Source organism: Mesoplodon mirus (genome assembly GCF_964341445.2).
Source record: "Mesoplodon mirus genome assembly, chromosome: 11".
Classification (NCBI taxonomy): Eukaryota; Metazoa; Chordata; class Mammalia; order Artiodactyla; family Ziphiidae; genus Mesoplodon; species Mesoplodon mirus.
In genome coordinates, this window is record NC_138987.1 from 18,893,538 (window position 1) to 18,919,496 (window position 25,959).

The 25,959-nt window shown below is 40.4% G+C and overlaps 1 protein-coding gene and 1 long non-coding RNA gene across 8 annotated transcripts in view; one reads left to right on the top strand and one right to left on the bottom strand.

The window, feature by feature from the left end:
* The window catches only part of CRADD (CARD and death domain containing adaptor protein), a 274,839-nt gene that overhangs the window by 119,799 nt on the left and 129,081 nt on the right, over positions 1-25,959 (top strand). Inside the window, exon 2 of one of the 7 annotated variants that reach the window (XM_082634819.1) lies at positions 7,272-9,805. The exons of the other annotated variants lie outside the window; for them this stretch is intronic. Coding sequence (XP_082490945.1) covers positions 7,272-7,369 — 98 coding nt within the window. The 3' untranslated portion in view covers positions 7,370-9,805. Of the gene's footprint in view, positions 1-7,271; positions 9,806-25,959 lie in introns of those variants that run through there. 7 annotated transcript variants of the gene reach the window in all.
* Positions 15,153-21,335, bottom strand: LOC309811741. Its single transcript, XR_014295247.1, has 2 exons — positions 19,899-21,335; positions 15,153-19,680 (listed from the first exon to the last, which is right to left on the bottom strand). It is a non-coding gene; the product is annotated as an uncharacterized lncRNA (long non-coding RNA).

The window sequence follows — 25,959 nt, forward strand, 5'->3', positions numbered from 1 at the left end:
AGCTACTGCAGCAGCTACGGCCAGCCACTACCATTTACTGCGTGTTTATTGTGCACCAGGGACTGGGCTAAGGGCTTTACACATAATGCTTAAGAAAATACCGAGACAGGTGTAATTATTTACACTTTGCAATGAGGAGCACACGATTTAGTGAGTCGACGCAGCTTGTCCTAGGTCACACATTTAGCAGGGCTTTTGTAACTCAGAACTGTTTGCCTCCAAAGCGCTTGCTTTTTAGTAGACACTGACTTACTCCCTCTATATATCAATGTACTTATGAAAAGAAAATCAAATGAAAGCAGCCTGAAGTTACCATTTGTTTTGTCTATCAGATTGGCAATGATTTGAAAAGAATACTCATTGCCAGGGAAGGTCAGGATGTGGAGAAGCCTGGTGGGAGTATCAATTAGCATGATCCTTCTGGAAGGCAGTTAGGCAATATGTATCAAAAGCCACATCCTTTGACATAGTGTTTCTACTTCTAGGAATTTATCTGAAAGGACTAATTTGACAAATACTCGTATGTACAAGGATATTCAATTCAATATTGTTTATAAAACCACAAGGTTGAAGGAAACTTACTTATCCTTCAATGAAAGATTGGTTAAATCAGTTAGGGGAGAATTAATGATATAAAGTTATATTTATTAACTTTTGAACATTGTCCTATTCAAATTCATTATTGGATGGAAAAATAAAACAAAACAAAGCGGGTTGCAAAACAATCCATGTGGTGCAACCCTATGTTTGAGAAACTCAAATTGTTTATACATGCATGTACGCCAAGAAAAAAGTCTGAGAGGCGGTGTCGACAGTGGCGTAATTATAAGTGATTTATTTTCTTTATATGTTTCTGCAGTGTTTATTGATTTATTTTTTGCTGTTACACATAAACTCTGGTTTTTAAAAAGTACTTAAAAATACATATAATTTCCCCGTACTGATGGAACATCCCAACTTGAAGATTAAGCACAAAGTTCTGGGGATCTAATCTAGGTCTGTAAATTTACTTTGCTTTTGTTAGGGGGTATTTAGGTGCTTTCCATACTTACATTTTACTCTTTGAAAGTTGACATGGGCATGAGTTTACACATACACATGATTTCCCACATGTTTTTCCAAGAATTGCCAGACTTCTTTTCTACTGATTGTGTTTAAAGTCATAGTTTGCCAGCTCTTTGGTTTACAAAATCCAGTCGGTGTGAAATTGACAAGAATAAACTTTTTAATAGATACACGGAAGTCCTTTTCATGTTTGCCCAATCAGTAGATCAAGGTCAGATTTCCTTATTGGGCTGACACCTTCTTAATAACAAGTGGAGTTTTTAAAAGTAAGCTTAACAAATGTAGCTGAGGAGTCCTGCCCAAGGGAAAGGTTTAGAAAAGTGTTACTTCTGATAGGGAGGTGGCCATGTTGGGAATATCTTAAAAGGCTTGATATAACCTAGAATTTACTATGAAACTGTGAAAACTAACATATGGCACGTGAGCAATTTGCACAGTGCTTTTCAACATCTTTCTAACCACTCAGCATTGTTTAGTGATGAGAATGGTGGACTAAGGAGTGTACATTTTGGTGGTTTTTGAAGATTTGGATATAGGGATTTGAGTTCCATTTGATTGAACTGGCAGTTTAAGAAATAGATTTTTAAATTGCTTACCAAATGAAAAAGGAGAACACTTGGAGTGAAAATGCTGGTTGTAGATAGTTCTAAAGGCCATTTGGGGCAACAGAACAGGGTAACAATTACCAAGAAAATGGTTAGTAATGGGCTCTTAGAGACAGTGTCTTAATGCAGTTGTTATTTTAAATTATCTTTAAAGTGGTTTATTGACCCTGTTTTTCTGTTTTGACATTCTCTTTCAAAGGTATATAAGTTACACTGATACTATTTGAATAGTGCAACTCTTATGTAGCAGTTAAGAGGGTGCATTTTGGAGTCAGGCGGACCTGTGTTAAAATCCAAACTCTACTACATAGTAGTTTTTTGACCTTTGGCAAGTTACCCAGTCTCTCTAGGTCTCTCTCAGTTTCTGCATCTCAAAAATACCAGCCTTACAGGGCTGTTGAGAAGATTAAGTGAGATAATTTTTATAAAGAGCTTAATAGCATCTGACACAGGTAAATGCTTAGGTTGCTTTAATGATTATGTATTGTTCAGTCTTATTTAGAATATTTTATAATAATATGTAGTATAATGGAAAGAATGTATGTTGTACTGTCTAATGAACCCACATTTGAACCCTGGCTGTGCCCCTTAATAACCCCATAATCTTGGGCAAGTCACTTATGTGCTGAGCCCGAATTTTCTCCTCCATGAAACGGGGTCCTCCATAATGCTTACTTTGTCAGATGTTGTGAGGATTAGAGATGATAGGCCAAGTGTCAAACTCTGTGTTTGGAGAAAAGCAGGTATTCAGTGAATGGTAACTATTGTCATTGCTAGGAAAGCTAATAAATATCAAAGAACTTCTTAAGGGCTTTTTATATTTTCCCTCTTTGTTTTTTACCTTTAGTTTCAATTCTTTTTTTTTTTTTTTTTTTTTTTTTTTTTTTGCGGTATGTGGGCCTCTCACTGTTGTGGCCTCTCCCGTTGCGGAGCACAGGCTCCGGACGCACAGGCTCCGGACGCACAGGCTCCGCGGCATGTGGGATCTTCCCGGACCGGGGCACGAACCCGTGTCCCCTGCATCGGCAGGTGGACTCTCAACCACTGCGCCACCAGGGAAGCCCTAGTTTCAGTTCTTTAAGAACCTGGGTACACATAGCCAAGACTATGCAATATAAGAAAAGCGAAAGAAGTTATATAAAATTGATCATAGTACTACATTCGGTAAACCAAAAGAATAAGAGTCTGAAGTGATGGACTGTATTAATAGAGAATGATGTGTACATAGGGCCTGGCCTTGGGGCCCCTGTCAGGGTCTGGTCTCTCAGGAAGAAGCAGCATGAAGGGCTGTGGTTTCATTTCTCATAGTCGCCCCCTGTCACTCACTACACTGAGGAAGTGTATGTCATGGGCTTCCGATCCTGTGCTGGCTGACCAACTGGCCAGTCCTCTCGAACAGCTGCTGGAGGTGCCTGGTGCACTGGCACTGAGGGCAGGCCCGGCTGGCTGGCAAGCACTTGTGATGTTATGCTAATGAGTCCTTCTGTGGAGGCTGCCCTCCCAGGTGGGCTCTGTCCACACATGGTCCATCTTGCTTCATATTTGCATGGTATGGTGCTTGATGTATCCATTTGTCTGCCTGTCCTCCTGCCCTCCCTCCCTTCCATCCATCCATCCATCCATCCATCCATCAAGTGCTAGCTATAGCAGTGAAAAACAGATAAAATCCTTGCCTCAAAGATCTTACATTTTAGAGGTTCAGAGCATATTTATTTATTTATTTACTTGTTTATTTATTTTAGGCTGCGTTGGGTCTTCGTTGCTGTGCGCGGGCTTTCTCTAGTTGCAGCGAGCGGGAACAGGGGCTACTCTTTGTTGCGGTGTGTGGGCTTCTCATTGCAGGGGCTTCTCATTACAGCGCCTTCTCGTTGTGGATCAGGGGCTCTAGGAGTGCAGGCTTCAGTAGTTGTGGCTCACGGGCTCTAGAGCGCAGGCTCAGTAGTTGTGGTGCACGGGCTTAGTTGCTCTGCGGCATGTAGGATCTTCCCGGACCAGGGCTCGAACCCGTGTCCCCTGCATTGGCAGGTAGATTCTTAACCACTGCGCCACCAGGGAAGCCCCTCAAAGCATTTTGAAATGTCAAATGTAGTATCTCATTTGCTTTTTACAATGAATATGTGAGTTTTGAACTTTTTAGTACTTTTATTTGATAGATGAGGAAGTGGAGATATTTTGAGATTAAATGGCCTACCCAGGATAATAGGACTATGAGTAGAACCCCTTAGTTTTCATTCTTGGTTTAGTACCCTTTCTCCTATGACACTATGCTTTCTATTCTAAATATGTTTTCCTTTATCAGAGCACTTTTTCATATGTTTTCTTCTTGATATATCAATCACAGGTAGCCAAGGGAATTTGAGTTCAGTGGACAAGCTTTAACCTTTCAGCGTGTTCCTATTGCTCTTAGGGTGAGATTTGAATCCAAAGTGTCGTCTACAATGTCCTGAAGCATCTGGCTATGCCACCTTCCCAGCTTGTCTTGGGACACTTTCCCTCTTATAACCTGCCTTCTTTCCTCACCTCAGAAGCACTGTGTTCTTTCCAGCTTCAGGCCTTTGCATATTTTGTTCCCTCTGCTTGGAATGCTTCTCTCTGTTCCCCCTCCTGTCCCTCCATGCCCACCTTCATCGAGTTTCACTCAACTCATAGATCTCAGCTTTAACGCCACTTCTGTGGGGAGGCCTTCCTCATCCCCCAGCCAAAGGTCAGGTCCCTGTGCCATACATACTTTCTCACAGCATCCTGTGGTTTTTCTTCGTAACAAGCCTGTCACAATCCATGGATTTGTTTGCTGCCTTCCTCCCGTCTTGGAATGGTTAGAAGATAAGCTCTATGAGGGCAGGAACTCTGGTTATCTTGTTTCTACTACTGTTTCCCCAGCTAGCATTGGGCCTTATATTAGATGCTCCAAAAATATGGAATGGAGAGTGCCTGGAGCAAATTTATGGTTTGTTCAATTTCACTTCCCTCTGGAATCTGATTCTAACAATGAAGGCGGTTTATGAAATGGTGTAGGTTACTCATGTTTCATTAATGTTTAAATAAGGAATGGGAAAGCAACTACTAAGATTTGGAAAGTTAGTAAAGTGGCAGCAAAAAGTGACAAAGGGGAGAAACAAAACTCCATACAGAGCCTGGGGGGAAAGAGAATAAGACAAGTTATTTGTTTTTGTGTCCCTTTCCCACTAAACTCTGAGCAATTTGAAGTCAAGCACCAGAACCTGTTTATGTTTTATATTCTGAAAGAAAGTACAGTGCCTGGCTCATAGTAGCTCTTGAATAAATGTTGAATGAATGAATGAATGAATGAATGATATACCTCTTACCTTTGAAGCTGCCTTCTTGTGTTCTTAATGCTGAAATTAGAAATAGGAGTAGTATGATTTATAGAAAGAATACTGGATTTAGAACCAGATAGATATAGGTTTAAAACTGCATTGAGAGTGGGAATAAGTATGCCTACCAAGTGGGCTTATTGGGAGGGTGGTGTATAAAGTGACTGGTACATGTAAGAGGTCCTCGAGAGATCTTAGCTCCCCTTTTCTGCCTCTCTCCCTTTGATCTAGTCCCAGCAAAACTTTTGAGGATTATGGTACCTAAATTGTTAAAATAAATAAAGAGAACTTCAAAGAAAATCATGCCACTGGAGCTATGACATGAATCAGTACGTGGCACTCACATTTATCAGAGCAAGCATGACACTAGATGCTTAAACAGCAATGCAGGACGTTGTGTAGGAATTGGAGAATAATGTTCTTCTTATTCTTGTCTGTGGTCAGCCTGTTACTAGAAAAAGAAACCAAAATGATTTCTAAGGTCCTTAGGTTCAAACCTTTCTGTTTTGACCTCCGTCATTTATGTTTTTCCCATCTTTACTTACAAACATCACCTAACCCCAGCTCTTCCTCAGATTCTTTCTTCTAATAGTTTTATTTTGTTCTCCACAGTAAATTCTCTTTTATTTCCATCAATGGCATTTCAGATACTTTTGATGGGTGGATGGAAGGTGTGTTAAATTTTGATAGATCCACCAATTTCCTTGAGTTCCACACTGATTTCTTTTAGGATGTGACTAGGTAGCCCGATTATTCTCCCGTACCCCAGCTCCCATCCCCATCTAATTATGATACAGAGGACAGAGAAGTGTGACCAGTTTTTCTTTTTCCTCTGAGGATAGAGCAAGAACAAATGGTTTCAGACTACAGCAGGACAGACTTTGGATCAACCAGCAGGATCTATATGAGCCTTACACTAGGCTCATTTTGTTTAAAAGCTAGAAGTCATTTTACAGCCACATCAGGTTAGTTCTCATTTATAGCACCTGGTTTTTTTTCGTGCAAAATATGCAAGGCTCTGGAGATACAAAAACAATTAGTTCCTCGAGGAGTTTGAGTCCAGTAGGGGAGACAGACGCACGAACAGACATGGTACTATCTGATAGAGGCAGTGCAGGTACGTGTACAAGTGACACAGGAGGCAGAGATGGACTCAGATGTGGGACAGGTGAGGGGTGGTGGCTGAAGAGTAGGGTTCACTGTGTGGACAGGGTTGGAGAGGCTGTTCTAACTAGAGGAAAAAGTGCGTGGAGAGACACAGAGACATGTACTAGCGTGGCGGGTGCAGGGAACTCCAAGTAATTAGATATTGTTTGATTGTCAAGTACGAAGGCTGTTGTGAAGTCTGGCAATGCCAAGGTAGGTTATAGAATTTCTTTCTTTGAAGTCTTAAAAATCAAAATGAAGCATTTATGTCTGCTTAGGATGGTTTGGGTAGTATTTTTGCCAGAGGTAGAGGCATATACTGTATGTGTCAGAGAAAGGCCAATGACTATTTCTGTAAACGTTGAAGTTGTATTAAATAATGTAAGAGAAAGGACTGAAACTTGGCACTTTCTGGGATGTACAGTTTTCAAGTCACTTAACTAAGGCACTCTGTTTTGTGGAACTCCTCTCCCTCTTCATGAAACAAATGCATTCACAAAAAGCAGTAGAAATTCAGTGTCCCCCTTTCTCCATTGGAGGGGTGTTTTCTTTTGGAGCAGAGGTAGTTCCCAGGGAATCAGTGTAAGAGTCAGAAGAAAAAGGGAGGGTGGCCTCTCCTGGGCCACTCTTGGCTGCCTGGGAGTGAAATGGAACCTCGGATATTGTGTACCTTTAAATCGTCCATGTTGCCTGTTTCACGGCCTCCCCAGGCCAAGGAACTGGCTAGTCAGTTTCTAGTTCTCAGAACTGGAGCAGGACCGCTGTGCTTGCAGTTGCATGCTTTTTATGGAACAGGGAATGTTGTTTAGGGAATTTAGGCGGCTGGAACCTGCCACATTAGCAATTTGGACTAAGGAAAAATTTCAGTGAGAAAATAAAGCTTATTATATAATTTCACTTGGGTATTTAGGAGGCTGAGAGGGGAGGTGAGAGTATTACGAAGGCAAGTAGGAGAGTTTCATAAACAGCTCCCTCCCTCTCTATTCCTTTTTACTGTAAGAGCTGGATTTAAATAGGGTGATCACGTGGCCCATTTTGAAAAGGGCAGTCATGTTCTTCTGCTGTTTCTTAGCTGTTTTGTCAGTTGGAGCAAAACAACAGCGCTGCTCACTTTTTGCAGGGTTAGAGGAAAAAGGAAGGGCTGGCAGAAGAATGGGGTGGGAAGCTAGAGGAGAGAGGAGAGGCCAAGAGTGTCAGACTGTGGGGACGAGGACCTGAAGGAGGCCCCTTTGGCCTCAGGGATGGGGCCTGGAACTCTGCCTTTTTGAAGCCTGTTGACGATCTCATCCTAATTTAGCCTTTTGTGGAATCTTCCATGAGATGTGGTTGCCAACTTCAGCCTTCCTAGAGAATAGAGCCTGCTGAATCTGTTATGAAGTCTACCCAGAAGAGTTGGCAAAGCAGGCCCCCTCCTTAGAACCAGGATAACACTGACAGGAGGTGAAAGTCCGCTCCTCCTTTAAGAAAACACAGTCAATGCCTCACACCTGTTTCACCCCCACTGCACAAAAGAAAAAAAAAAAAACCACCGGCCCTCAGCATAAACTAAAACTGACGTCACTGTAACCTTTGGTTATTCTTTTTTTGTGAGTAAAGTGTCAGCCTCTTGTTTTATCTTGTAAACAATGGAAATCTTATTTCTTTCCAGAAAATTACAAAAGGTAACAGGGACCAGATTCAAACAGAATAAAAATCATAAGTAACCCAGAGAGTCTGGATGAAAAAAAGAAAAAAAGAAAAAAGAAACGTGTCCTCTCGGCCTTAAAACTTGTCTTAAAGGGAAATCATTTAGGTTCCTGGTGGCTTCTTTCTTCATCATACTAACTTCTGTTAGCAAAGTGTGATTTTGAAAGGATGCAGGGAGTTTGGGAAAAGAGAGCTTTATATATTTTTTGTTTTTCCCTTTCTTCTCCCGGCAAAATACAAAGGTATCTGACCGTAGAGATGCTTAAACTGAGCTATTCTGATTGACAATGGTCAGGACATGGAAGTGTGGTGCCCCGGGATGGGCAGCTGCCCAGATAAAGGACCTGGCTGGCTGTACTTTCCACCTCTCTCTCCTACACCCAAACGGGGAGATTTGAGCAGTGGTTAATGTAGCCTCTTCTCCTTTTAAAAAAATGTGTCCCCTGCTCATTTCCAACACAGATTTGAGGTTGTTACTCGCTTATCTTAACAGAACATGTGTCTTGAAAGTATTATTTAATATAGAATATAATGTTATTTAGATCTTATTAAATTATCCTGTTTTTAGGGTATGCCAATGGACTAAATTTGTCTGAACTACTGAGATTTAGATTATCTAACTTTTATTGGCATTGGAGGATTTCTGTAAAAAAACTATTGAGATTAAATATCAATATCATATAAATCTTTCTAGGAAAATATAATTGAAAGCATCAAGGCTCCTACAGTTGGTGGTTTCTGTTATCTTGGTTCACAGAGCTATGACAATGTCATTGAATTTCAAGAATTCAAAAAGATAAAAATAAAACCCATAGTTTTGAAATGGAGAAAGAGAAAGATCCTGGAAGTTGTCTTCTGTTTTTAAAATAGTCATTCTCACCTTAAAAGTACAAAAACTATTTTTCATTTATTAAGAAAAAACCCTGCCAACTTATACTCCTGAATTAATGCAAAGACCAGTATTTTATAAATAAACACTACTAGTAATTGAGGAGGCTACTGTTTACAACTCTGCTTTTGATTTATTGCAAATATGCCTTCAATTTTCTTCCTCATTACCAACCACCTTCTTTAATTATAATAGGACTTTCATACAATATTTGTATTGTTTATTTTGAAGCATCTAACTTTAAAAGAAGTTTACTGATTTTTATAGCAAAAAATACAAATGTTGTTATTTTAGGATACAGACCATAAACTAAAACGTTACTGGGGGAGTTTGGCCAAAGATACAAAAATATATGGGAGGAAAAGTATACTTGCCTAATACTGTGCACATTTTTACAACAGAGCAAATGACATCTGGATTTAGAGTTTTAATTAGTAGTAACCTCATTTGTTTAGTAATGACTTTTAAAATAGAAAAAGAAAAATCTGCCGAAGCAGACCAGGCACTTACTAGATATTGAACTTGGATGAGCTGAAGTTAGTGAAGTAGGGTAATTAGACTAACTTTATCAACATCTAAATATTTCTCCTTTTCTTTAACATTTCAATTAAGTGTGAAGAAGTCCCAGAAATGAGATACCCATTAGCCAAATGAAAGGAATTCTGAGGATTATAAGCTAGCCACACTTTTCTATGGCATGAATACTGCTTTTTTCTTTCTTTTTTTTTTTTTTTTAGTAATTTGGAGGGGATTTTAAAATTTGTTAAGCTTCCCTAATGCTGTGGTTTACCACAGGTTTTGCTTTTAATAAAAAAAAAGAAAAACTTTTAAAAGAAGCTATCTGAATCAATTCATTTTTGTTTGTAGTCAGTCATTTTTGTTTGTTATTGTGATTAAAAATAAGTGGGCTATATTTCTGTGAAAACCACATTCTTAATGTCATTACCTACCTAGAAAATATAGGAGTCATACTTGATCATTCCTAATCATTTTGAAATTCTCTGGTCATTTTTTTTAGGGCCAGCATTGACTAATAATAATTGTGTGGCTCGTTAATATTCTTGTCATAGTAGTTTAGTTATTTTTGTATAACTATAGTTTTTTCAAACTAGTTGGAAATGATTCTACTTGTGATTATCAAAGTATGTACATTTGATAATTTTGTTGTATAAAATACTTAATACCTGTTCAAAGCTGTTTGAGTTTCGGTTTTAAAACAGCTCTGTAGTTTGGTGAGTCCTGCAAAGATTCCGGCTTTCTCCGTGGCCTGCCAGCCAAATAATTTTTGCAGCATTTTCCTTTGCTTTCTTATAAACATTTAAAAAATTTCCTTGCTTTTTCATAATTTCAATGATTACGTTAGAAAGCACCGAAGTTGCTATGAAATTGCCCTTTAGTTTTCATATATTAGGGAGGAATGATAGATTTTTGCATATCCCCTGTAAGTTGTTAAAACAAATACTGAGGGCTGCTGTTCTCATGGAGCTGTATACTTGCCCTATTACCGATGAAATGATTATGTCTGACTGTATTGCTTTAAAATGAGTTTTGTTGCTTTCATGCTTAGGCAAAGATATTTAAATTTATTTTTGTTCAGTGTATCATGTAATATACTTCTCCCCCATCTTGTGCTCCCAAATTTGGGATAAGCATTGAATCCTTTTTGGACTGCAGGTTGCTGTCTGATTTAGTAGAAAGCATGATGCATGTAAAACAGTGGCTAATGATTATGGAGTCCCACCTTAAAGGTTATCAAGAGAAAACGTTAAAATATCAAGGAAGGTGCTACTACAGTAAAAACCTATTTCCTCTGTAAAACCGTGGTATCTCATAGGAAGCCTTGGATCTTATTCTCAGCTACCAAAAATGTTTAAATATGAAAGTAAAGATGACATGAGAGGGTAGTACATTGTTCTTAAGGCCCACTGTTCTCAAGGTGCATGGTTATTAATCTTGGTTTGAATGTATAAATTATATAAGATTAATTTGCAGATAGGGTCGATGGAGGTTAGTGCATGGGGTTTTAGAATGAGGAAGCTGATAAAGTATTACTCATCAGCCTTTCTGCTTCCGTTTTTGACGCTTTGGAAATGCTGTTAGTTTTACTTTTCTGTGTTCTTAAAGCTGTGGTCAAAGTAAGTAGGCTTAGAGATAAAACTTACATTATTTTCTCCTTTGTAAAATAAAGGGGCTGGACCGTGCTCTTTCTAGGCAGTTTCCAGAGATGGGAATCTCAGATACTGAACTCTCACTACTCTTTCGGAGCCCTACCTTTCTACTCTGCACGCCCTGCTTTTTGTTATCTGATTTGCAAGTCAGTGTTATGGAAAGTCTCTATTGTAATGCAAACAGCCTCAGCTTCAGGTCCCAGCTGATTTCAACAACCCAAACACGCTATTCAAACCACCTCGGAAAGAAAAATCGTTTTAAAAGATGGCAAACTTTGCTTTCATGTTCACCCAAAACGAAGTTCTCGAGAAGCATCTGGCTGTGCAGAGTAATCCAATCTATTTTAACGCAAAGATTTTCCAAGAAGGCAGGAAACAGTCAAGGGGAAGGCTTTCAGGCATCTGCTGTTTCGTTTCCAGATCCCTTGTGTTAATTTAATGCTTCTAGGGAACCAGGCTCTTTCTTTTTTCTCAGAATCCCTTCTCTAGGAACTGGTGAGTGCGGTGGCGCTGTGCGAATAGCAGATAAAGCAGAGAGCTTGGCTGGGGCGCTCCGCGGTCCTTTGCAGCCTGGTCATCCCGCCACCCCGGGGGCGCCCTGGGTGTGATCTGCGGGTGACTCGGCAGTTTCCCTTCGTTCCTTGCATCTTACGCAAAGGCGGCGCCCGGAGTGACAGAGGTATACTTGAAAGACGTGTTTACTTGCATTTGTCCAATTTGGCCTTAGTGAAAGGTAGCTAGGAAGCGACTGGCTCTTCCTCGCTCTACCAAAACCAGGGAAACTCAGCCAATCTCCAGGAAACAAACCAAACCAAACACAAACCTGAGTGAAGTGTGAATCTTGCATTTAAACGCTTGGATTTGTGTTCGGGAAGAGAATCCCGGGAAAACTGGCGTTCCTTTCAACAGCCTGCTGCCCGTCCTCGGTAAATTAGCAGTCCCAGGTTGCCGGGAAATTTCTTGTCCTTGTGTGATGAGCAGGTCCGGCAGATTTTGTTTTGAAGGGTCAGACTGCTAGTGGGGTCAGGTGTTTGTGCGGCGCCAGAATATTAACGCCTTGTGTTCCGGGGCCCTTATCTTCCGGGCAGGGACTCTTTCCCATTCTCGTCTCCCACTTCAGAACCAGAAGGGTGCATCCGAACTTCGCCTTTGAAAAGGAGTTCTGCAGAATCAAAAACAAAAAAAGGCTGCCCTTTAAAATAGTTTCGTTTTTGGATATTCGTATCTGTCTAGAAACGTAGAATGGTAGTGATTCCTGTTGCTGTGAGAATTGCCCTGGTACCTAATGTTAAAGTTTAATGAGTTCACATGTAACTTACCTAGTACTCTGATAATGCCAGTATTCTTACAGCAGCCAGTCTAACTGTGTTACTAAGTTGTTGGAATCACAGAATTTGAGTTGGAGTAGAGTGTAGAGGTCATTTAGGCCAATTTTTAAATGGAATTGTAAGAATCTCTTTTATAACATTTCTGACCGCGTTTTGAGGCGGTCCATTCTGTTGCTGGAGAGCTGTAATTATTAAAATGTTATTCCTTTTATTAAATTGAATTCTCTCCTTGGTTCTTGTTCTCCTTTAAATAATAAAAGCCTAAAACACCTTTTCTTCATATATTTTAGTGAGTGTGGTATATACTTGAAGATCATGATAAGATGAGAGATTAGCTTCATAGTCATGATAACCACATTTTGGGCTCCAAATTCTTGCTTTGTGCCTTATGAATCTTCTTTTGAACTGCTTAGAAACAATGGCAGAACTTCCCATTTCAAGGTAGTACTTGAGATTAAGCAATAAAATGATATATTGGCAACATAGTTTTCATTTTAAAAATCCCTTTGATTTCATACTTATATCCTAATTTTCTGTTATGGTCGTTTTGGGTTTACTTTTAGTTTTCTATGGAATGTTCTGTGATTTAGCCGAAATCATTAAATAAAGATAAATAAGTTTACTAGGCTCAGAAATGTGCATCTTTTGGCTCTTTTTTGCTTTACCTCTGTATTAGTTTTCTATTGCTGCTATAACAAATCACCACAAAGTTAGTAGCTTACAACAAAACCCATTTGTTATCTCACCTTCCTATGGGTCTGAACTTTGGGCACAGTATGGCTCTTCTGGGTTCTCTGTTCATGTCCTCACGAGGCCCCATGTCAAGATATCAGCAGGCCTGGACTCTTACCTGTAGGTCCTGGGGGAGAATTCAGTTCCACGTGGTTGTAGGCCTGATGTCCCGTTTCTTTGCTAGCTCTTAGCCAGTGGTCTTCCTCAGCTCCACATTCCTTAACTCATGCTCCCCCACCCCCCATCTTCAGTGTCAGTAATAGTGTGTGGAATCCTTTTGCTTTGAATATCTCTGCCTTCCCTTTCTGTTTCCTTCTTATGCTTTTAAAGGACTCATGCAATTCCATTGGGCCCACCTGGATAAAGTCAAATGATTAGTAACCTTAATTACCCAACAAATTCTCTTCACAGCAGTACCTAACTTAGTGCTTGATTTATGACTAGGGGGATGGGAATCTGGGGGGCACATCTTTAGAATTCTGCTTACCATATCCTTCTAGGTACAGATTTCCTGGGATGGTTATAGTCATAATCCAACATTTTAAAGAGATTTTAAGCATCTTAATTCTCAAAATTTTGCGAAGTGAAATTAGAACTGAAAAAGTCAGGTAGCATTAAATATTACTTACAAAGAATTTTTAGAGGTTTAATAAAACAATAAACCCTTTTTTAAAAAAATTCAAACTTCTATGCTGCAAAACCTTTCCCAATCTTCTTGTTTTGTTTTGTTTTGGGCATTGTAATAAGATAACATCAGATAGAAGTCAGTTTGTAGTACCAATACTATATATACTACTAATAACTGCATTTAAGAAAGATTGGTTTTCCTCTGCAGTCTCATTTCAGCCTTGGAGAGTTTTTGATATATTCAAATAGAATTCTACTAGAATCCAATTTTGGATAAGAAACCAGGTCCCCTGACCTAGCTGCCACTTACTCATACCTAAAATGTGCTTGAATATGCAACTTCCTAATTGTAGGGCACATGTAAACCCCCTCCTCACTTTTTGTAGAGCTGCATAGTTCTTACAGCTTGGGGTCAGGGGAGTGCAGGTTTACATTATGCATCCTAATTTACTATTTATGAATACTGATTACCATTCGTTATTTAAATTCTAATTTTTCCCTTCAGAGGTTTTAACTAGACAACTGTTCAGAAGTACGGATTATACATGGGGAAATTCTAGTGCTTTGGAGCTACTGAAAAGAAAATAAAAGGATGATCATCAGTTGCAGCAGTAAAACAGAAAATGTTTGGCTCTTGGGGAGTTTTGTGAATACTCTTTAGGACTTTGTCACCTTCTTCCAGCAACTCCAGCAAGTAGGGGGCCTGGTGCAAGAAGTGGCGATCTGCCAGTTTCAGGCTCAGACGTGGTGCTGTGAGACATAACTGATGGTCTGGAGATACAGGGCAGAGAGATAGGCAGCATGTATGCTGAGACTTGAAACTCGTGCCTCCTTAGCCCTCGGGGTGAGGTGATGATCAAATCACAACCACACATCTCGGGTGACTGTATATTTGAAACACGCAATTTAGCTAAGGTGCTTCTTTTGCTTTCCCTAATTTATGATTATTTTCATGTAATGAATGATGGTCATGGGCATTCTGATATATAAGGTTTTAATTATGACTCAGGATCTGTGCAATTAATCAAGCAAAATGATTTAGAGTTCTGTTATTACTGAAGTCTTTTCAGCTGGAATTAAGTGGATCCACACCAGTGCATTATTAACCATACAGTTACTTATTTGTTTATTTATCTGGACTCCACCTTATTATAAAAAGATTTTGAGGAAATTTACACATACATACATACCCACCACCACCACCACATAAAATAAGTAGATGAAGAAATTAGGCAAAAAGAAAATAAAATTAGGAGAAAAATAACAAGGCTGCTTTGGGTAGGCTTAATGCAAAGAAAATATAGTATAAAATTCTATACAGGTGCTAGAACTAGGCTATAAATTTGGCTCTGATTTTTTTCTAGCAGCCAAAACAAAATGGCAGCAAAGTAATCAGCTATAGGATTCATCACATTCATAAAATTATTACAAGAAGATTGGAATTTTCCTTTGAACTCATCTTGTGTTGAAAGGGACATTTTATGCTTTCCTTCTGCTAGAAAGGTTAACTTTGAATTGCAATTAAACTTATAAAAACATAATTTTGGCAGAAATAAGAATGAACAGAATGGCAGAATGGGAGCAGTTAGCAGGATTTCTAGTATTCCCTCTCTTTTTCTTGGTTCATGTTCTAATGTTCCAATACTCTCCTCAGTGCACAGAGAGGTCCAAGAAGATTAGCCGTTCTTTTTGGAAGCTGAAGACTTCCCTGAAGATTCTGTGAGAATGGGAAGCAGAATCTGATTTTTTTTTTTTTTCAGAATGGAAACCTTTTATCATGAAGAATTTTTTCTTTATTGTATACTTTTATATAGTTTCCAACCCATGAATTAGTGGTGTTCCAAAAGTTCATTTTTAAGTTGCTTGTTTGAAATTAAGAATATATTTTCCCAAAGAAATGATGTTGTCTGCGACCTAATTTCAGACTTGCAATGAACCCGAGGTTCAAGGAGGTTAAATCTGAATAAATACAGGTCTTCAATTCTGTATTCAAAACCTTTGAGGCCAGATTTGCTGACTTTGAGTTTTGTTTTGTTTTGTTTTTTGAGAAGGATAATATTGTGCATATACCAGTTATTACATCGCACTGCACTGTGGTCTGGAGCAGGATCCTATAATCAAACACATTAATACTTCTGCAGTGAAACTGATGAATATTCACACTCAGTGGGATAAATAAAAACTATAAATAGCCTCATGTCAGTTCAGGTCGGGTTTTGTCGCCAAATGAGTTCAGGCCAAATGAGTTCAGGTCAGGTCAGGTTTTGCTGCCAAATGAGTTATGAAAAAACTTCTGGTTTTCAGAGCGTTTTGGATTTCAGATTAGTGTATCTCTATTATACATTTTTTTTAAATAAAAAAGCCACTGGTATTATAAACTCTAACCACAATGTAATGTTCTTTTATGGAAAAATGTGTTGAATTCCAATTAGGGAAGCCAGAAAGCCATCACTATATTGCAGCTGTACAGCAAGAATGAAGTGTTTCCATTAGGCAGGACCCAGAGCAGAAATGCCCTCCTATGTAACCCAGGAGAGGGCTCTTGTCAGGCAGCTGCTAGTGAAGGTTCAAGGTCAAGGGCAGGGGACTGGTAAGAAGTATGAGAGAGGGGAGGTGGGAGAACAAGGTGGGACTTCCCCTTCTATTATTCATTTCTCTCCCCCCCACCCCTTAACTCTTCCTTTCCTGTTAATGCAGGGAGCCCGACAGTGATGTCAGGCGTGGCATTTCCCTCCCCTCCACTCCTACCCTTTCCCCAAAACTGCCTATAAAGACACCAGATAGTGTCAGAAATGATAAAGCTTCTAAAGGTAGTTAAACTTAGGTGTAGATCTTGCCCCTGCCACCCTCTAGCTGTGTGACCTTAGGTGGTTTGCTCAACTTGTGAAAGAAAAAAAAGAAAAAATCCGATCTGCTTCCTAGGGTGGTGGAGAAGACATTAGGTTCTGAAGTCAGTGTGCTGTTATGTGTAAGTGTCTCACACAGGATGGAGCTCAATAAACGGTGGCATCCTTCAGCATTGTGGTCCCCTCACATATCTTCTGGTAATTCCTTCCTCCTCCCCCTGAACATTGGCTGAGAAGCAGGGAGCCAGGACCCAGTGGAGATGCAGTGTATGTGTGAGCAGGAGGGGAGAAGCTTCTCAGGTGGTGAGTGTGGCGGTTGTGATGGAGAGGTGCTCTGCGAAGGCACGAGGGCCCCAAAGTGTAGGCATTTGCATCTGGCTCGACCAAGGCATCCAGCCCCTCTTTAGGGTCTGATCTAGGCTTGGTAAACCCTCAGACTTGGAAGTTTCTGGAAGAAAAAATCATCTGCAGGCTCTTGTGGGAGTTAGGCTGGAACCAGTTATCTTTGGAGCTTACCTGAAAGCTGTTTGCAGCCATGAGGGTTGATATTGCCCCATGGGCCAGGCTCAACAGGAGTAGAAATAAGACTTCTAAGAAGCCATTAGAAATTTCACAGCTATTCTAGGGCTTTCACACGGGCGCTGCTTGGTGGCACTCTAGCTCTTCATATTGATTACATGCATTCTTTCAGTGATATTACGTGCTTAGTTAATGCCAGGCACTGTTCTGGGTATATAATGGTTAATGACATAGGCAAGATCCCCGCTGTCATGGAAACAGATGAGGGTACTATGTTAGCAAAGAGTAAGACGTGAGTGGGTGGGTGGGTGAGTTGGGGTGGTTAGGGAAGGTCTGTTTGAGGTGGTGACATTGAAGCTGAGACCTGAAGGATGGGTTGGAGGTAGCCATGCCAGGAGCATCCTCGATAGAGGGCCAGCAAGTTCAAAGGTCCTAAGATGGGGAGGAGCTTGGTGTGTCCTAGGACCTTTCAGAAGCCGGGTTGGAGCTTCATGAGCAAAGGGGCAAGGATCCGGGGTAGAGGGAAAGGCAGGCTGGGCTAGACCTTGCTGAACCTTGTATGCTCTGGACAGGAATATGAATTTCATTCAGAGAACAGGAAACCCCTGAAGGTTTTTAAGCAGGGGAGGAACATGGTTTGCATAAGTTCACTTGGCCTCTCAAGTGGATGTCATGCGATATTAAAAACTAGGCTAGGCTCCTTTGGGAATATTCCAGTGTTTCCCTTGTTTTTAACTCAAATGTGAAAACTTTGAAGTCACTTGTTTCTCTTTAGTTTTTAGGTTTTCTCTTCAAATCCAATTAACTGTCATAAATTTAGCTTTTTGGTGAAAGAATGCATGAGCAGTCACCTCTGTAATATTGAGCCATTCTCCTGTTACCTGTTTTTTGTTTCCTACTATGGCCTTTGTCTGTTTATCTTCCAACACACCCATCCTTTGCTGCCAGCACTGGCATGCTTTCTCTTTTAATCCTTTCTCTTTTCATCCCTTGGTTTTGCAGTTGCGATAGACTTTTTGTGTTTGTCCATTTCTTGCATGACTGTTGGGGCATTCTCTCTTGGCTATACTGATTTCCTTTAAAGAACTCTATTCAATATAACAAACCTAACACGGCTTCTTGTACATAGTAGGTACTCAGTAAAGTTTTGTTATGTGAATGAAGAAACAGCAAGATCTGCTGGGCTTTTGTGATGAACCTGAAGATGAGCAGGTCATGTTTATGCCCTTAAGCAGGCCACTTCAGGATCTAAAGTCAGTGTTTGTCATAGGACCCTGATAAAGGGACGTAAGCACAGCGTGGAAAGGAACTTTGGAGGATGAATTTGACACTGAACCTCAGATCCAGCCTCTGTTCTGCCTTTTTATTTAGGTGGATTTTTCAGGGAGAGAAGTATAGTTGTTATTATTATGGACAACTGAATCAGGATTTTATGGACATTAAGAAAAATGTTCTGAAACTCGGTAATAAGATGTTAAGACGGAGATACAGCCTTTCAGAGTCATTGTCTAGTAAGACCTAAGAGTCATCTGATTCTCTAGAGAATGTAACTTTGTTTTACTTACTATTTGCTATTAATTAGTCCCCAAACTCTGTTAAAGTTAGAACTTATAGAAAATTGTTATGATGCAAATGACTTCTTGCAAGTAGAGAAGATAACCCCAAAGGTTATATTTTATTGCCCTATAGAATATTAACTAGTGTTCTATGTAATTTAGCAGTCTTGTTCCAGTATTCTTTTTTTAAATTTAATATATCAATTTCTTTGCCACCTTGCTATTTTCCTCATTATGAGTTACATAAGTCTTTGACATATGTATATTGCATACATATACATATGTATATTTGTATGTGTATATATACTCACTGTATATTTACATGTGAATTATATTTCTAACCTTTTAAAAACTGTATTTTGACATTCATATTCAGTAAAGTCCTTAGACATGAATGTGCAAGTCGCTATCCAAATTTCCTCATTTTATGTATGCTACCATGTAATTTCTGAGTGGAAACATCATGGATGTCACAATAAAGGGCCTTATAGTATGAGATAGAGGTAAAAATTTTACCTACAGAAAACCTGTACTTTTAGAGGGCATCTGTCCCTGTACAAGTTCAATATAAACAATCTTAAGGAATTTTAGGGCAGTCTCAGGGAAAGGTCTTATTGAACTGATCTGGGAATGAGTTTGTATTTACCATGCTCTTTCTTGTATGGTGGCAAAAATAAATAAGTAAACTTGAGAGACATTCCACAAATACAAATCTTGCTTTTTTTTTTTTTTTTTGCTTTAAAAAAAAGCATGAACATCATTATAGGAAAAAGTAGATTCTGAAATTTTTTTAAAAATTATTTTATTTATTTATTTATTTTTGGCTGTGTTGGGTCTTCATTGCTGTGCGTGGGCTTTCTCTAGTTGCAGCGAGTGGGAGCTACTCATTGTTGTGGTGCGCGGGCTTCTCATTGTGGTGGCTTCTCTTGTTACAGACCACGGGCTCTAGGCATGCGGTCTTCAGTAGTTGTGGCATGTGGGCTCAGTAGTTGTGGCTCATGGGCGCTAGAATGCAGGCTCAGTAGCTGTGGCGCACGGGCTTAGTTGCTCTGCGACATGTGGGATCTTCCCAGACCAGGGCTTGAACGCGTGTCCCCTGCATTGGCAGGCGGGTTCTTAACCACTGTGCCACCATGGAAGCCCGACTCTGAATTAATTACCATAAAGAATCACTAGGGCTTCCCTGGTGGCGCAGCGGTTGAGGGTCCGCCTGCCGATGCAGGGGACACGGGCTCGTGCCCCGGTCCGGGAGGATCCCACATGCCGCGGAGCGGCTGGGCCCGTGAGCCATGGCCGCTGAGCCTGCGCGTCCGGAGCCTGTGCTCCGCAACGGGAGAGGCCACGGCAGTGAGAGGCCCGCGTACCGCAAAAAAAAAAAAAAAAAGAATCACTAGACCAATAACGTAGTTAGTCCCGAAGTACAGATCACAAAAATCTCATCAATCGCATTTGAAAGTTCAGCCCTGGATGGTGTCTATTTCCTCAAAGATACTTCACCTGCAGTGAGGGCAGCCTGTCACCAGCTGATGCCATGTTTATAGCCTCTTGGTCTAAACTGGAAGTTCAGTTAAAGTCACTATTAACTGAACCTACATTAATATGTATTCTGCCCCATTAGAAACTGTTAAGAAAGGTAAGATTGATACTGTATTTGAACAGATGACACATTAAGAGAAGAACTAAGGAAATAAAACATTCATTTATTATCTTTTGGTAAATTATTATTTTTCCATCACTGCTTAAAGGAATCCTAGTAGTGACCTCAGTCAGGGTTTTAGTATAATGCTTTACACACTTGACTCAGTCTTTATCTTTGCTCCTCTCAGGATAGCTCTGGAGTTTGAATCTCCTTTTCAGAGCTTCGTTCTCAACTTCAGCAGTTTATTTATGCTGTAGTCACTTAAGGGTGTTTATATACCTGCTTTGATAGGGACCGCCCTGTTTTATGCTTCTTTTCTCAACATGATTCTCAGTAGGGCTGCTTTTACTCTCAGAAGTATCCATGTTTTTCATGATAAATTATATGGCCACACTTCTTTGCCCTGGCTAGATGTGGTTAAAGGCTTTTTTTTTTTTTTTTGTACGCGGGCCTCTCACTGTTGTGGCCTCTCCCATTGCGGAGCACAGGCTCTGGACGTGCAGGCTCAGCGGCCATGGCTCACGGGCCCAGCCGCTCCGCGGCATGTGGGATCTTCCCGGACCAGGGTACGAACCCGCGTCCCCTGCATCGGCAGGCGGACTCTCAACCGCTGCGCCACCAGGGAAGCCCGTTAAAGACTTTTTAGCCCCAATCTTGTCTGCCTTCTTTTGTCTCTCTGCCCTTTTTTTCCTTCTCTACATGTGGCAGGGGCCAAAAAAACGTAAGAGTAACAGCCAGATGAATGTGTTTCCTCAATCCTTTCTACTATCATTTCCCCCCTTTTATAAAGAACAGCCTCATTTATTTATTCATATGTCATACTAGCTTGTATTTATTGAGCTCTTGCTGTGCTCCTGACACTGCTCTTTACTAGGATTAATTCAGTTCTCACAACAATCGTATGAAATACATACTATTCTTAGCCCCACTTTACAAGACTGGGTAGATGAATAACGTGTCTTGGGTCACACAGTATGGAGCATACCTTTGAACCCGGTTAGTCTGACTTCAGAGTCCATGCTACTGACTACCAGTATATAAGAATTGTTTATTCAAGTGTATGCAGTTGCTGGTCTTAGTATGAATTGATAGTTAACATCTAATGGTTCATTTCAGCTAGCAACTTAACAATATAAAGTTTTACATTAGTAATCTATTGCTGCATAACAAATCACCCCTGAATCTAGCAGCTTAGAACAATGAGCATATATTATCTCATACAGTTTCTTTTGGTCAGGGATTTGGAAGTTCCTTAGCTGAATAGCTCTGGCTTGGTGTCTCTGATGACCTCTCAAGATGTCAGCTGGGACCAAGAGTCATTCTTGCATGGCACTGCTGCTTCCAAGGTGGTGCACTCATGTGGTGTAAGTGCCTAGCATTAGGCTTTTTGATTGTGATGTAAGCACCTGGCTTTAAGCTTTAGATTGCTGAGGCATCCATTTCAAAGACATCCATCTTGAATAAATATATTGCCAGCTGCATAGCACTGCTGCTATTAGCAAAACAATGAGATGAGGAACTGGCTGCCTCCACCCATGAAGTTCCCCTTTTATCTGGGTAACCTAGATAACTGACCACCTGAGTGACCCTGCTTCTCCTTTCCCATGCCCTAATGCTTTACATTTGCCAATAAAGAGTGAACCCGTGAAACCCTAGGCACCCCACCCTCAGACCCTAATAAAGGCAGAGCCCCAGGTCTTTACTTCCTTCCTCTCCCTCTACCCATGACCTCGCTGTGTTGCCCTTGGACATGCCGTGTGTCCTCCAGGACTTGTGAGTGATAAATCTTGTTTTTCAAAGTTCCCTCATGAATTGCTGAAGTACATCTTGAGATCATAATAAACACCACAAGGGCTGGTCCAGCCACAACACTGGCTTCAATCAGGAAGATATCCGTGGGGCCTCATCACAAGTCATACAGACCTAGGTGATGCCGTAGGTATTCCTAGCCATAGCATCACTATCGATAGGCTGAGGCTGACACAGCTCACATGGTGTTGGTTGTTGGCAGGTCTCACTTCCTTCCCATTTGGGCTTCTACCTCAGCTGCTTGAGTGTCCTCACAGTATGGAGGCCAGCTTCCCCCCGAGCGAACAAGCCTGGAGAGCAAGGTGGAAACCAAAATATCTTTAAAAACTTAGTCTAGGGGCTTCCCTGGTGGCGCAGTGGTTGAGAGTCCACCTGCCGATGCAGGGGACATGGGTTCGTGTCCCGGTCCAGGAAGATCACACATGCTGTGGAGTGGCTGGGCCCGTGAGCCATGGCTGCTGAGCCTGCACGTCCGGAGCCTGTGCTCCACAGCGGGAGAGGCCACAATGGTGAGAGGCCTGTGAACTGCAAACAAACAAACAAACAAAAAAACCTTAGTCTAGGAAGTCACATTTCCCTGTCATTTTTGTGATATCCTATTGGTTCCCTGGGTCAGAGAGGTGAGTGGGACAGCTACACAGGGTGAATACTAGGAGGAAAGAATCACTGGGTCATTTTGCAGGCTGGATCTTACAAAAGGGCTAATGTATTTTAAAGCAAACAATTTTTAAAATTATTTTTCATATTCTTTTCCGTTATGGTTTATTACAGGGTATTGAATATAGTTCCCTGTGCTATACAATAAGACCTTGTTGTTTATCCATCCTATATATATTAGTTTGCATCTGCTAGTCCCAAACTCCTAATCCAACCCTCTCCCACCCCCTCTCCCCCTTGGCAACCACAAGTCTGTTCTCTATATCTGTGAGTTTGTTTCTGTTTCATAGATAAGTTCATTTGTGTCATATTTTATTTTATTTTATTTTATTTTATTTATTTTTTTTTTCATATATATCATTTAATTTGTTCATGAATCCAGCTTGAAAGAAAGGAAAAAATACATAAAAGGAGCAGTGTAAGGAGATTTAAGAGGGAACAATTCTTTGAAGACATTTTAGACTAAGATGAGAATCTCTGACTTCATACAGACCAAGGGAGGGAGCCAATATCACCCTTTGAGAATGGCAAATGTGGGCCAAGGAATGGAAGAGAATGATTTGTGAAGACAGTTTTATTGAAAACCGTCCAATTATGTGCTCCTTGAGAGCTGACATCATGCCTTTTTAGTACGCATTAGTAATGTGTTTGGGGTACTCATTTGGTGCTTTTTGAATTATCCTAATTCCAGAAATTGAAACCTGCAAGGAGATGGTATGGATTTAAAGGAATTCCACTTCTCTATTATTTGAATATAATGATTATTATGATGCCAGCTACAAAATTAAGCCAAGTCTTAGGAGCTCAACTCTTTGATATTCCAGAGCCTTGCCCCATGCTACTGGTATATTTTTCTTTCTGCTTTTTGTCCACTTGAGATTGAAAATTGATTCAGAGGTGTGTCATATTTTAGATTCCACATATAAGTGATATGGTATTTGCCTTTCTCTTTCTGACTTATTCATTTAGTATGATAATCTCTAGTTCCATCCATGTAGCTGCAAATGGCATTTCTCATTCTTTTTTATGGCTGAGTAGTATTCCATTGTATATATATATATATACACTACATTTTCTTTATCCATTCATCTGTAGATGAACATTTCGGTTGTTTCCATGTCTTGGCTATTGTAAATAGTGCTGCTGTGAACATAGGGGTGCATGTATGGTACATGTATCTTTTCAAATTATAGTTTTATCTGGATATATGCCCAGGAGTAGGATTGCTGGATCATGTGGCAACTCTATTTTTAGTTTTTCGAGGAATCTCCATACTGTTTTCCATAGTGGCTGCACCAATTTACATACCCACCAACAGTATGGGAGGGTTCACTTTTCTCCGCACCCTCTCCAACATTTGTTATTTGTAGGCTTTTTAATGCTGCTATTCTGACCAGTGTGAGGTTGTACCTCATTGTAGTTTTGATTTGCATTTCTCTAATAATTAATGGTGTTGAGCATATTTTAATGTGCCTATTGGACATCTGTATGTCTTCTTTGGAGAAATGACTGTTTAGGTCTTCTGCCCATTTTTTTGATATTTTTTTTGTTTGTTATTGAGTTGTATGAGCTGTTTTTATTTATTTTTTTGTTAAAATTTATTTATTTTTATTTATTTATTTTTGGCTGTGTTGGGTCTTTGTTGCTGCACGGGCTTTCTCTAGTTGTGGTGTGCGGGGGCTACTCTTCTTTGCAGTGCTCAGTAGTTGTGGCTTGTGGGCTCTAGAGCGCAGCTCGGTAGTTGTGGCGCACAGGCTTAGTTGCTCCGCGGCATGTGGGATCTTCCCGCACCAGGGCTGGAACCCATGTCCCCTGCACTGGCTGGTGGATTCTTAACCACTGCGCCGCTATGGAAGCCCTGAGCTGTTTTTATATTTTGGAAATTAAGCTCTTGTTGGTCGCATTGTTTGCAAATATTTTCTCCCAGTCCATAGGTTTGTCTTTTCGTTTTGTCTGTGGTTTCCTTTGTTGTGCAAAAGCTTATAAGTTTGATTAGGTCCCATTTGTTTATTTTTGCTTTTATTTCTATTGCCTTGGCAGACTGACCTAAGAAAACATTGGTATGATTTCTGTCAGAGAACGTTTTGCCTATGTTCTCTTCTAGGAGTTATATGGTGTCGTGTCTTATGTTTAAGTCTTTAAACCGTTTTGAGTTTATTTTTGTGTGGTGTAAGGGTGTGTTCTAACTTCATTGATTTACATGCAGCTGTCCAGCTTCCCCAGCACCACTTGCTGAAGAGACTGTCTTTTCTCCATTGTGTATTCTTGCCTCCTTTGTCAAAGATTAATTGACCATAGGTGTGTGGGTTTATTTCTGGGCTCTCTGTTCTGTTCCATTGATCCATATGTCTGTTTTTGTGCCAGTACCATGCTGTTTTTTTTGTTGTTGTTGTTTGTTTGTTTGTTTTTTTGCGTTACGCGGGCCTCTCACTGCCGTGGCCTCTCCCGTTGCGGAGCACAGGCTCCAGACGCACAGGCCCAGCGGCCATGGCTCACGGGCCCAGCCGCTCCGCGGCATGTGGGATCTTCCTGGACCGGGGCACAAGCCCGTGTCCCCTGCATCGGCAGGCGGACTCTCAACCACTGCGCCACCAGGGAAGCCCCATGCTGTTTTGATTACTGTAGCTTTGTGGAATTGTCTGAAGTCTGGGAGGGTTATGCCTCCTGCTTTGTTCTTTTTCCTCAGGATTGCTTTGGCAATTTGGGTCTTTTGTGGTTCCATGTAAATTTCAGGATTGTTTGTTCTAGTTTTGTGAAAAATGTCATGGGTAATTTTATAGGGATTGCATTAAATCTATAGATTGCTTTGGGTAGTATGGCCATTTTAACAATATTAATTCTTCCAGTCCAAGAGAGTGGAATAGCTTTCTATTTCTTTGAATCATCTTCAGTTTCCTTTATTAATGTTTTATAGTTCTCAGCATTTAAGTCTTTCACTTCCCTGGTCAGGTTTATTCCTCGGTATTTTATTTTTTTTGGCACAACTGTAAAAGGAATTTTATTTTAACTTTCCCTTTCTGATATTTCATTGTTAGTATAAGGTAATGCAACTGATTTCTAAAGCAAACAATTTTTAAGGCTTAACATTTTAAAACCTAAAACATAGATTCTTTTACCCGCAAATTAACAGTAACTTTTTTTTTAAGTATACCCATATCTAGTTGTTTTTCTCAGTTTTCCACTGATACTAGAATATTTTTGTATTCATATAAAAACTGCAGTTACTATTAATCCTGTGGTACAGACTGAACTCAGAAGTTCTGTCCAGAAATGTGTGGTGACAAAGGAGCAGCTCCTGAAAACCTGATAACAATAAACAGAGTGCACATAGGCACCTAACTGTGAAGAAAGT